The sequence below is a fragment of the Phoxinus phoxinus genome, assembly GCF_949152265.1.
Source record: "Phoxinus phoxinus genome assembly, chromosome: 21".
Lineage (NCBI taxonomy): Eukaryota > Metazoa > Chordata > Actinopteri > Cypriniformes > Leuciscidae > Phoxinus > Phoxinus phoxinus.
The window spans coordinates 28,043,436-28,055,396 of record NC_136896.1 but is presented as its reverse complement, the minus strand read 5'-3'; the positions used below and the strand labels follow the sequence as shown (position 1 = coordinate 28,055,396).

The window sequence follows — 11,961 nt, the reverse complement described above, 5'->3', positions numbered from 1 at the left end:
TTCATTACAAAAAAAACTACAAGAACCATAATAAAATGCGAATGACCGGATATGACGTGTCAAGCAATATTACGTTCACACGTTCTATCGTCTGACAGCTGCCGCTTCCATTCGCTCCAGGAAGTGACATTTCCAGTGAGTTCTATATTTAATATAACATGTTGTTTAGTTTGCTTAGCGTAATCTCAATCTGACGACCCTTCTGACTTGTGTTTTAAACAGTTTATTGCAGCGCAGTTAATCTGACAATCTTTTCCCGCGTGCAGCTTTTGCTGTAGCAAGTTAAGTTACCTGATGATGGCAGTGCAGACAACAAACACACGTGGAGACATTACCTGTTATTTAATAAATTATCGTGATCAGGATACATTCAATGAGCAAATGCCAAACATCTGTATCACATTATGCATTATATTGATATGTGCTGAGTAAATATTTTCCTTTTTTAAAAGTTGCAGTCGTGATTTTGTCTTATAGACCCCATGAAAACACAGTTTTAGAGATTTGCGAAACATTCTGAATACAGGCTTCTGAAAAGTCCTGTGCTTGCATTGTATGTTTGGTATTAGAAATAAGTTTCTAAATGTGACATTTATTCTTTCACAGGTTCCTCATGTTCACCAGATGTAGGGAATTTTCTGGAAAACTTCTCCATTTGAGCTGTAGCATTTCCTTCAAAACCAGCAGATTTCTCTGTAGTCCACATCTTTCTACTTTCCATTTTTCATCCTCTCATTCATTTCTCGCTTCTCTTTTTGCATATTCCCCTGGTCCACGTTTGTCTTTTCAACACCTCCTTCCCTCAGGGTCTAGTTTTAGGTCTGATAAAGTTATTCGTAACCTTTCTGGTTTCCCCCATTCTGCTGGACACATGGATTTACAGGGAGTGCTCGGGGTTCTCGAACACCTTGCTCCACTGTCATTGGCTGAATCGTGGGATAACGTTGGCCTGTTGGTGGAGCCCAGCAAACCACGTCCAGTCAAAACAATCCTGCTAACCAATGACCTGACTACAACCGTCATGGATGAAGCTGTAGCGATGAACTGCGACCTCATCATCTCATACCACCCGCCACTCTTTCGACCTTTCAAACGTCTGCTTCAGAAGGACTGGAAGCAGCGGTTGACCATCAGAGCAATAGAGGGCGGCATTGCCATTTTCTCCCCGCACACTTCATGGGACAGTGTCGAAGGAGGCGTTAATGATTGGCTAGTTGGAGGAATGGGTAAGAAAGAACACCTTTTCTGTAGTCTGGGTCAAACAGTCAGAGATTCTGACTTGTCCCTCTATTCACAGGCAGCGGACAAGTGTCAGTATTAAGTCAAGCCCACTCTTGCGGCCCACAGAGACACAGGCTTGAGTTCTCGTCCATTAATAAAGAAGAACTAAACAGCCTTTTGGAGCAGCTAAGACGCATAGAAGGCAGTGAAACTTTTCAGTGCTCTACAATAAGGTAAGTACATTTGCAAGTAGTTTTGCCCATAAATATGTACATTTATACATTCAAACACAGCTCCATATTCATGTTCAGGAATGAAAGTGGAGGGCAGCAGGTGAATCTAACGTGTAATAGTTCAGCACTAACTGCTGCTGTGCAGATTCTGGTGTCAAATCCACACGCCAGCAAATCCCTGAACATCACACAAGTCCAGCAGGTGAGCAAACAACAACACATTTAGCTCTATAATTTGTCTTTTTTTTTTTTTTTTTTATTCACCAGAAAGATATTTTAAAAATGTATTTATTTTTTATTCAGAAAAAATGCTCTAAATTGATTAAAAGAGACAGTAAATACATTTATAATAAAAAAAAGAAGATTATATTGGAAATAAATGTTGGTCTTTTGAACTTAATATTCATCAAAGAATCCTAAAAAAATGTTGTACGCTTTCTCTAACTCTAAAAATTCAACATTGATAAAAATAAGAAATGTTTCTCAAGCAGCAAATCTGCATATTAAAATGATCTCTGAATGATCATGTGACACTGAAGACTGATGCTGAAAATTCAGCTTTGATCACAGGAATAAATTATACTTCAAAGTGTATTCAAATAGATGGAGGTCATGGTGCAGAGGACCCTAGGTTGAAATTACTCCGAACCATCCCTTTAAGTCTGGTCTGTGAAACCAGAGTGAACCTTTTCTCTGCAAGCAAATAGTAAAAAAATTGTCATATTTTTAGGACCATATGTTATAAACCTTTCCATTTAATTTGATAATTGACATTGTGCTATATCATTTTCATTTGACCTGTCTCTGATTTCTCTTTTTCTTTCTCCTCTCTAGCCTCCCTTGTTGGGTTGTGGTCAAGGACGACTCAGTGTTCTGGATAAGCCAGTGTCTGTTTTCACAGCAGTGCAGAAAATGAAGACTCACTTGGGTTTGCCCCATTTGAGACTGGCCCTGGGGGACCAGCAAACATTAGGTGCGGTATGAGAGATCTCCACCTTATTTTTAATGTAAGAATGGACCATTTTAACCTTAAACGCAAGGCTACCAGTGTCAGCTTTAATCCAGAGTGCATTAGGGCTGCCCTCCTCTAAAGTTTTTTCTAGTCGCATGTTTATGATATTTAAATACTGAACTATACACTGGGTGGATGGCATCTGAAAATGGTTTGAGTTTCAGGGCTGAGAAAGAGATTCAGAGAATTTCAGAGAAATATTAAACCATAGCAATGAGCCTTTAAGCGCTCAAGTGCTCGCATAAAGCTGCTGCAGCGCAACCAAAAATAATTTAATAAATAGTGTTTTTCTGAGTCAGTGTCTGCTGCAAAGATGAAGTGGACGCAGTATACATAAAGGCATGGTTTATAGTAGAGATGCTCCGATCAGCATTTTTGGGGCCGATCACCGATTACCGATCACCAAAATCATAATCTGCCGACTGCCGATCACAGAATGGCAGAGGAATGGGAATCTTTTATCTATAATGTAGCAGAGTTTGCACCATTTGTAGAAATTAAACTACTGGTAACTATGAGGTGGCAATAACTATTTTTTTCTGAAACAACCAATTATGCAAAACACCCCACAACCAGTAGGTTGTTTATCAGACAAAAATTCATGAAAGACCTTTTGTATGTCAAATTTAAGACCATTTTAAGATCATAAAGATTGAAATTTAAGACCTACACGCATTAACCAGCAAATAACAAATAACATTAGCATCAATATGCACTTTTTGTTTACATAAGCATTAAAATAATAACATAAATTATGGCTAGATTTTAAAAGAGTGTCTTGCAACATGTTATCTACTAACATGTACAAGTGCAAATAAAGTTTTGACAAAAAAGGTTTTATAAAAAAGATAAACCTCATATTTCAGCCTTTAAATATTTTATTATAAAAAGAATGAGTCAAAAAAAGATAAATTACTGACATTTACAATGCACATTAGCTTATCTTTTATTATTAATAGTAAAATTCGGTCTGATTTTTCCGTGGCGTCTGTCGTTGCTATGCAACCATGCACTGCGCTCTCCACAACGCACTGCGCTCTCCACAACGACAAAGAAGTTATAGTAGCTTTTGTGGAATTCTGAAGTTGATATTTTTTTCATCTCGCTGGCAGCTCGCGAGCGACGTGTTGGAGACCCCTGCTCTCTAGAACTCCGCTTTGTAGGCTACGACTACATTTTAGCTACTTTGTAATGACTTTCTGCGGCCAGAATCATGTTGCCACTGGCAAGCTCCGGTCTGCTGTTGTGTGACCGTGCGCCGCGCATGCAGGTGGAAAAAACTCGCGCGAGTAATTTACGTCATGTGATCGGCTTTTTTGATCGGCGCTTTTGGGGTTCACCGATCAAGCTATTTTTAGCCAATATCGGCCGATCATGATCGGCAGCCGATCAATCGGAGCATCACTAGTTTATAGTGGATTTGTCTATTGAGAGAAATGCACGTTAAGTTAAACATGCCATGCAGTAACGTTAAACTCAATACTAATTTAGCTTCCACACGAACACTTGTATATGCGCCTAATAATAATAGCGCACATTTATCTTGGTTAATGTTAAAACAAGCGGCCATGGAAAGTGGCTAGCGTTAGGCTACTACTTGCATGTTTCAAATAATAAGCCATGTTTGAGGTCGATCAATGATAGGCAAACTTTTGGATTTCTTGCCTGACACAATTCCCACATGGACCAGCCGTGTTAGTGATCTGTGGAGGATTGTTTTTCTGCAACCAAGTTAAATTTGGTCGGTCACCGACTAACATGTGGTCGACTATTAGGGGGAAGCCCTAGTAATCGTATACAAACTGGTTTGTAGCACAAATAGTTTTACCGTTTACTGCGCTTGGTTATTTCTCTAGTTATTTACCCATAGTGGCTAATGCATTGGACGTCTCACATTCACAGAAAATAGCTTAACCTCCACATTGAAAAATAAGTGTACGTAACATGTGTGCGATTATTATCACCTAACGTGATTTATATGATGTGCTAGACTCTATGGTGAAGACGGTTGCAGTATGTGCCGGGTCTGGAGCGTCTGTCATACAGGGAGTAAAAGCAGACCTCTACATCACTGGTATGTCACAGAAACAAACAAAAGCTGATGCTCATCAATTTATTGAAGTCCCAGAGTACAAATAATAACAGTACAAAGATTATTTTTCACACGTTCAGGTGAGATGTCCCATCATGAGGTTCTAGATGCGGCTTCTCAAGGCACGAGCGTGATCCTCAGCGAGCATAGCAACAGCGAGAGAGGCTTCCTGACCGTATTCAGAGACAGACTGACCGCACGACTGGGCGACGCTGTCACCGTATCGGTTTCTCAAAGAGACCGAGATCCGCTACAGGTGATCTGATCTCAACCGATCTCACAGCCATTTAGTCATGTTGGACTGGATATATGGATATCACAATATTCATTGTCTGACCTTTAGTTTGTAAATGCAAATGTAACATTGTCCTATAAACGAGCAAAATAAACTGTCCTATCCAGCCTACTGTATCATATATGATATGTACATTTCTATTGCTTCTAAATTATCAACACGATCAGAACTTTGCTCAACTTTGTTTATGCTTTTTTAGTAAGTAAAACACCTTCAGATCATGGTTCACGTGTCTTTGCTGTGGAATATTTAATGATCTTTATAAAGTGAACCTAAGAACAACTTTTACATTGTTAGTTAATATTTTATATATATATATATAAGTTTATTGAATAGGATAAACCCCTTGAGATGAACCATCTCGTTTTCGAGGGGGTCCTAATTTACAATACAATACAAAACAAGGAACAAATCAAAACACATTACAATAAAATAATAAAACAAACAATACCACAATCAACACAGTACAAAAAAAAAAAAAAAAAAAAAAAAACGTAGTTAATATTTCGAGATGAACACTTGCTGGACTGAGGCAGCTTAGGTTTGCTTGATTATCCAAACATATATTTTTAGAAAAAAATAGTAAAATGTATCAAATATGATATATCAGGCTTTTTAGGAATGTTTCTGTGTAAAACTCTCAATCATCATTATTTGCATTGCATTATATGTTTTGCGACTAAAATACAATTATAATTCACTGGAATGAACTAAAAATGTCCTCACTCTCGTCTCATTCTCAGTTTGGTTTCACATGGCCTCTTAAAACACAATTGTCTCTGCTTTTTCACTGATAATCCCTATCAGCAGATACGCACATGGAACATAAATACAGTTTGTAAATGACAGAAAGTGCTTTGATCCCATAATTCACACAAAGCTTCATGGAATGTAGGAAGAAGTTGGATACAATTCTTATTCAAAGGTATATTTCATTGTCTGTTGGATATCATAACTAATGAACAGCAGCAGGAGGTAGAGGGTGTTTTCTGAGGTAGTTGGACAGGAGGCTCGGGTAGTCGGTCAATACGCCTGTCGCTCCGACTGCAAATGCAGCTTCTATATCGCTCTCCTCGTTGCACACAAACAGCTGCACCTGAGATGCCAAAGTCAGATGAAATGAATGGTTTTGCTTTGGGTTAGAACTGTTTTTAGATTTACTCTACTGAGAAAAGTCACATATTCACCTGCAAGCCCCTCTTAGACAAATGCTCAAACAAAGATTTCCGCATGGTCAACCTAAGCAGAGCGTGGATAAACACAATCACACATCACAAGACTGAGGGAAACGCTGTTTGACTGCTCTATGTCAGATGAATGTCACTTACTTCTGAATAAGATACACAACAAATCTGTTCTTCAGATAGGATTCCTCTGGAATATAAGTCCTGAGAGATCACACATAACTACTGCATTAGTATTACTCAAATGCAATGTATGGAAAATGCTCATTACAGTTTTGTTACAGTATTTATAATAAAAACACATCTTTATTACTTCACGTTAGCTCAGGTTCATTTAATAATATTAACAAAATTGTCATTTTAATAATGTTAGGTATGTTGAAATTAACATTATCGTAAACTAATTAACTTACATTTATAAATGTAAGTTAATTAGTTGTAAACTAATTTTACAACCTCATTGTAAAGTGGCACCCAAGACTAGGCCTAATTTTTATTAATACTTTTATAAATCGAATTTATAAAAAAAATAGAATAAGGTCTGTTAACTCTTTCCCCACCATTTTGACAGAATTTTTGGTTTATGAGACAACAAAATCAAAAAAGGTAATTGTGACTTTATATATATATACTGTATATATATATATATATATATAAATAATTTTGTTTATATCTCACAATTCTGAAAAAAAATGTGCTATTATCTTTTATTTTTTTTTATTCTGTGGCAGGAACAAGCTTCCATACTTCTCTGCCATTTACTGAAATTACTGAAATAAATGTGCTATTATGCATCTTTTAAAAGAGAACAAAATATTCGGGTCAAAACGCAGGCAAATAAGAACCAAAAACAAGTGATGACAGCATTAGTTATGCACATGTAAAATGGCGTGATCAAACAGCATATAAATCAAAACTGCCGAATGTTCCTGAATGAAATGTTGACCCAGAACAAGCTATACGGACTGTGAAGCATTAGGGGTGTTGATGGACTCGATCTGCTTTATCTTGATCATCGTTCTGAAGCCAAACCGGACAATGTCTTTGACAATAACGTGATTATCTCAACTTTTTGTTCAAAATGTTGCTTTTTTAATTTTTATGAATCTTACTGCCCACATTCAAGTAATGAAAAAAACAGATGCATGAACCTAGAATACTTTTTTTTTTTTTTTTTTTTAAGCAGAGGCTCTATTCTCATTTATATATGACATTTTGCATGTTCAGATATTCTTTTAACAAAATATTTTGTGAAAATTACTTAGTAGTTGTGAACTACCTTTTAAAAAACGCCGGCAGGGAAAGTGTTAAATAATATTATATACAACTTTTGATATTATTAATGCACTGGTAAATGCTGACATGGACATTACCGAAGATAAATAAATGCTTTAGAAGCATTAGTTAATGCTAATTAATGTAGTTAACTAAGGTTACAAGTGTTATCATAAAAACATACAGGAAGATTTGACTTCAAACCCACCAATAACTCTAAGAACGTTTTTAAAAAACAGATAGTTATGAAATTTCAGTCCTTCCCACTTTTAAAACTAGGTTATAGACTGACCTGTTGATGACCCTGGGCAGGTAGAACAGCAGGACACTTTCACCCAGAGGCACAAAGGGAAGGAGTCCAGTGTAAAAGAGCAATAAAAGCAGTAGTCCACGCTTCATAGTGAACATATAGGGGATGGATGGGTTCTGCACACACACATAGAAAAGAATAATAAGTCAAAGATCTTTTACAGTAAGATTATAGCACTTTTTATAAGACATCTCTGATTATGGAGCACATTACTGTACCTGCTTCTGACATTTAGTCATAACTTCAGACTCTTCCGAAGCCCAAACTGTAATGCTTTCTCTGTCATATTGCTTCACGAGACAAGAGACCTGCAGTCACATAAAAGTGATACCAAGTTATTAGGAATTTCATTAGGTCCATTTCGATTTAGACAAGTAGGAGAATAACTAAATAAATAAATACACATAAATATCACTGAAAGAACGGGTCAGTAAGCGAGTCAGATTCATTGAGTTCATTCACTGAAGGATTTGTCTGACACATGCAAACAGATACTCGTGAGTTTCAAAGCCTTTTTGAATATGCTTCATTAAAATATCCAGCTTAGACAAATACCCGGATGACCTACTATTTCTCGTATGATCCTGAAGTGTGCACACGATGGACACTTTACTATCCCATGAGGCCACAGGAGAGGATTTGAGAATGGTAGTGATAATAACTGATGCTGGTCACATGATAATGACAACATGGCCAATTCACACTAAATGCGTCTCTATAGCACGCAGTGTGTTTATCGTGTAATTTATACGCGAAGATGAATTTTTACGTGCATAGGATACGCATGGGTTGGGTTTAGTAGTGGTGTGGGGTGCGTGTGTATTATACGTTTGGTTAAGATTAGTGGTGTGGGGTGCGTGTGTATTACACGTTTGGTTAGGATTAGTGGTGTGGGGTACGTGTGTATTATACGTTTGGTTAGGATTAGTGGTGTGGGGTGTGTATTACACGCAATGAAGTGCGCGAAAACTGCGTATCATTAGGGCTGTAAACCAATAATCGCGATTAATCGAATCCAAAATAAAAGTTTGTGTTTTACATAATATATGTGTGTGTGTTGTGTATAATTATTTTGTATATATAAATACACGGACATGCATGTATATATTTAAGAAAAATGTGTTATTTATATATAAAATAGTTCTATTTATATATAATATAAATCATATAAAAATATACATGCAGTATATAAATGCTAATATTTCTCGAATATATACATGCATGTGTGTGTATTTATATATATACAAAATAATTATACACAATACACACACACATATATTATGTAAACTCAAACTTTTATTTTGGATTCAATTAATCGCGATTAATCGTTTACAGCCCTACATATCATATTCACGGAAAAGCTCATTTTCGTGTATAAATTGCACGATAAACACACTGCGTGCTATAGAGACGCCTTTACGCGAGTACAGGCTGGTCCGGATTACATTATTACTACACACATTAATTACTTATTCAAAATAAGAACCGAATCAAGCGAGTATGTGATTTCTGACAACCCCATTGTCTCTGACTACACTTCTTGTGGTGTGTATTTCAACTTGTGAGTTTGAGAGACCGTTTCAACAAATCATTAAAGGTACAAGTCACTTATTTGTGATGGATGATCATAAACATGCTTTATCAGCAATGTGAATTGAATGAGTTGAACCAGTTATTAGACACTGAATATCTCACCTTTTTAATGAGCAAGTCATTGTTTTCTTTGATCTCAATCATCATTGGCATGTTGGGAAATTTCTTGAAAACATCTTCCAGCAACACAAACTCTCTGTCTTTCCCTGTACTGTAGTGTCCTAACACATGGGAATGTATTACAGATTTCAGATATGAATAATTACCGTAAAGCACTTAATATTGTAAAAGTGGACCATGCAGAATCATATCTACGGACTTACCAACATAAAATGTGACCTCAAGTCGCTCTTTATAGAGAGGCAAATCCTGAAAGATACAAAGTAGGATTAAAAATCCATCACAAATCACAGGTAGAAGAAAAGAGAAAGTTTAATGTTAAAATGATACCTGGAATCGAAGAGACGATATTGTTTTGTCACATCCTGATTGTCTCAAAAGGTTTTTATCATGTGAAACCACAACACAGCCATCCAGTGTAAGGTGACAGTCCATCTCCAACATCTCCGTGCACACAGCGACAGCACTATCACATGATCACACAAGGGTTAGAGTGGAGAAAAGGAGAAGAAAAGGAGACATTGCAGGAGAGAAACTCACTGTGTAAATGCTTCCATTGTGTTTTCGATCTTCTCTCCAGACCCTATAGGCAAAAGGCATCAGTTTATGTCTGTAATTAGTGTTCAATTAATTACACCTATATTACGTTCTGGGTCAATTTGACCCGAACACATTTCTGAGTTACTCTCTGAAGGTGTTTGCATTTTTGGCAGACGCTTTTTTTTTTTCTCGCTTTTAGAAATGTACACTGCACAACGCCTACATTTTTATCAGTTTGAACTTGAACCCACTGGCTTTGCTAACGCCATGCTATACTGTTTGAGCTTCAGGAACACACACACACACGCGCGCATCCACGCACGCACACACACACACACACACATGCATGCACGCACGCACGCACATACACACACACGCACACACAACAAAATCTATTTAAAATACATTGAATTTTAACATACTATTTACTTTTATGAAAATAAATGTTTTAAAATGGTTAAATATTGTTTTAAAAATCTTTTTTTTTCTTTTTTTAAATATGTGAAGTATTAATGTTAGGTTTGTTTTTTGTTTGTTTGTTTTACACTTTACAATAAGGTTTCAATAGTTAACATGAACTATTAATGAACTGCACTTTTCAACATTTACTAATACATTATTCAAATCAAAAGTTGTACCTGTTAACATTATTAAATTAACTGTGAACTAACATGAACAAACAATGAACAGCTGTATTTTTATGAACTAACCTTAAAAAAGATGACCAAATACTGTAACAAATGTATTGCTAATGATTAGTTCATGTTAATTAATACATTAACTAGTGTTAAAAAAGGAAACCTTACTGTAAAGTGATACTGTTTTTTTTTTCTCTCCATAATGTGATTTTTGGTGAATTGTATTGAATCCAATTAGGGTACAATTGACTCGAAACATAACGACGGTACACATAATTTTAACAACACACAGGTTAAGTGTTATAATTTATTCTAAAAAGGTATAAATTCAGAAGAAGAAGAAAACTGCACTTGCCTCCTCTGTGTGAAATGTGTCTGCAGTGGAAATTCAGCTTTTTCCTCTTATGAAGAAGACATGGATTGTGAAGCAGGAACAGAGAACAAGCAACATACACCGGCAAGCAGAGGAGAAGAAGAATCACACTCAGTGCGTCCATTCTGGAAACTAGTTAATCCCTCACTATAACTGCACTTTGACTCTCAGAACCGGATACTATGAAGCAAATATGAGTGCTGTATATATATATCAGCAGCTCCTCGACGTCTTCCACCTGTTTGTATGCTGCTCACGTCTGCTCTGTAGGCTTTATGGCTTTCATTCTGTCTGAACATGTGATCATGCGTGAGTATTGGGTGTGTGGTCAAGTTCAGTGCTGATATCATAAGAGCGGACTACTCAAAAAATGAAAGAAATGTGGTTTAACTGATAACTAAGAAATCAAATCTCATATTGTATACTTCCGTTGAGATTGTGAAACTATAATATTGAAATATTCATTGGTTTGTGTGACCCCATGATGTTTATCTCTTAGCTGAACTGTCGTGGTTTGTGGTCAGAGCTTCAGATTGTGTCAAAGACGGCGCATGAATTGAACCTTCTGACTTGACAAAGTCCACACTTCTGCTTAGTAATACTGTTGGAGTAACACATGACAAACGTTTAACTTCATGAGACACATGTGAAGACATACAAAACCTCATCCCATTTTTGTTTATGTCATGATGGCTGGAAAATTCCCCCCATGTCATAATGTTCAATTATGGCCCGTGTGAAAAATAACTTTTGGATATATATTTTGAAAGAATGCTTCAGTGCTTTATTGTCAGACACTTAATTGCAAGTGTTGGACAGTACAAATTACCGTATAAAGTTTTGTAAATGAGCATGTTGAGGCTTTGGGCAAGTTTATGAAGTGTCCAGGATCATGTGTAAAATCAAACCTGAACAGATGATCCAATCACAGAACAACTACGCTAAGAAAACTCGAACTGATCAGTTTATGAAATCACAAAAGCGAAATGTTTTTCATGGTGTTGGCATTAAAGACGTTACCAGGTCAAATTGACCAGATAAAGATTGCAGCTCGATATTCTGTTACATGTACGGT

At 36.5% G+C, this 11,961-nt stretch overlaps 2 protein-coding genes across 3 annotated transcripts; one reads left to right on the top strand and one right to left on the bottom strand.

The window, feature by feature from the left end:
- Positions 1 to 5,316, top strand: nif3l1 (NIF3 NGG1 interacting factor 3-like 1). Its single transcript, XM_079594659.1, has 7 exons — positions 1 to 135; positions 607 to 1,226; positions 1,298 to 1,454; positions 1,533 to 1,656; positions 2,289 to 2,427; positions 4,457 to 4,540; positions 4,639 to 5,316. Exons 2-7 carry the CDS (start codon positions 614 to 616, stop codon positions 4,821 to 4,823), a joined length of 1,302 nt encoding a protein of 433 aa, XP_079450785.1. The 5' UTR covers positions 1 to 135; positions 607 to 613; the 3' UTR covers positions 4,824 to 5,316.
- gdpd3b (glycerophosphodiester phosphodiesterase domain containing 3b) lies at positions 5,172 to 11,035 on the bottom strand. Of its 2 annotated transcripts, XM_079594671.1 has the most exons (10): positions 10,869 to 11,035; positions 9,876 to 9,918; positions 9,666 to 9,801; positions 9,539 to 9,584; positions 9,318 to 9,436; positions 7,841 to 7,930; positions 7,605 to 7,738; positions 6,182 to 6,241; positions 6,041 to 6,092; positions 5,172 to 5,949 (listed from the first exon to the last, which is right to left on the bottom strand). In XM_079594671.1, the coding sequence occupies exons 1-10, from the start codon at positions 11,008 to 11,010 to the stop codon at positions 5,809 to 5,811; spliced, it is 963 nt and encodes a 320-aa protein (XP_079450797.1). In that variant the 5' UTR covers positions 11,011 to 11,035; the 3' UTR covers positions 5,172 to 5,808. The 2 variants fall into 2 exon arrangements, with proteins under 2 accessions (XP_079450797.1, XP_079450798.1); XM_079594672.1 differs by lacking the exon at positions 6,041 to 6,092 and having other exon boundaries at positions 5,502 to 5,949.
- Between the last annotated feature and the right edge of the window lie 926 nt (positions 11,036 to 11,961).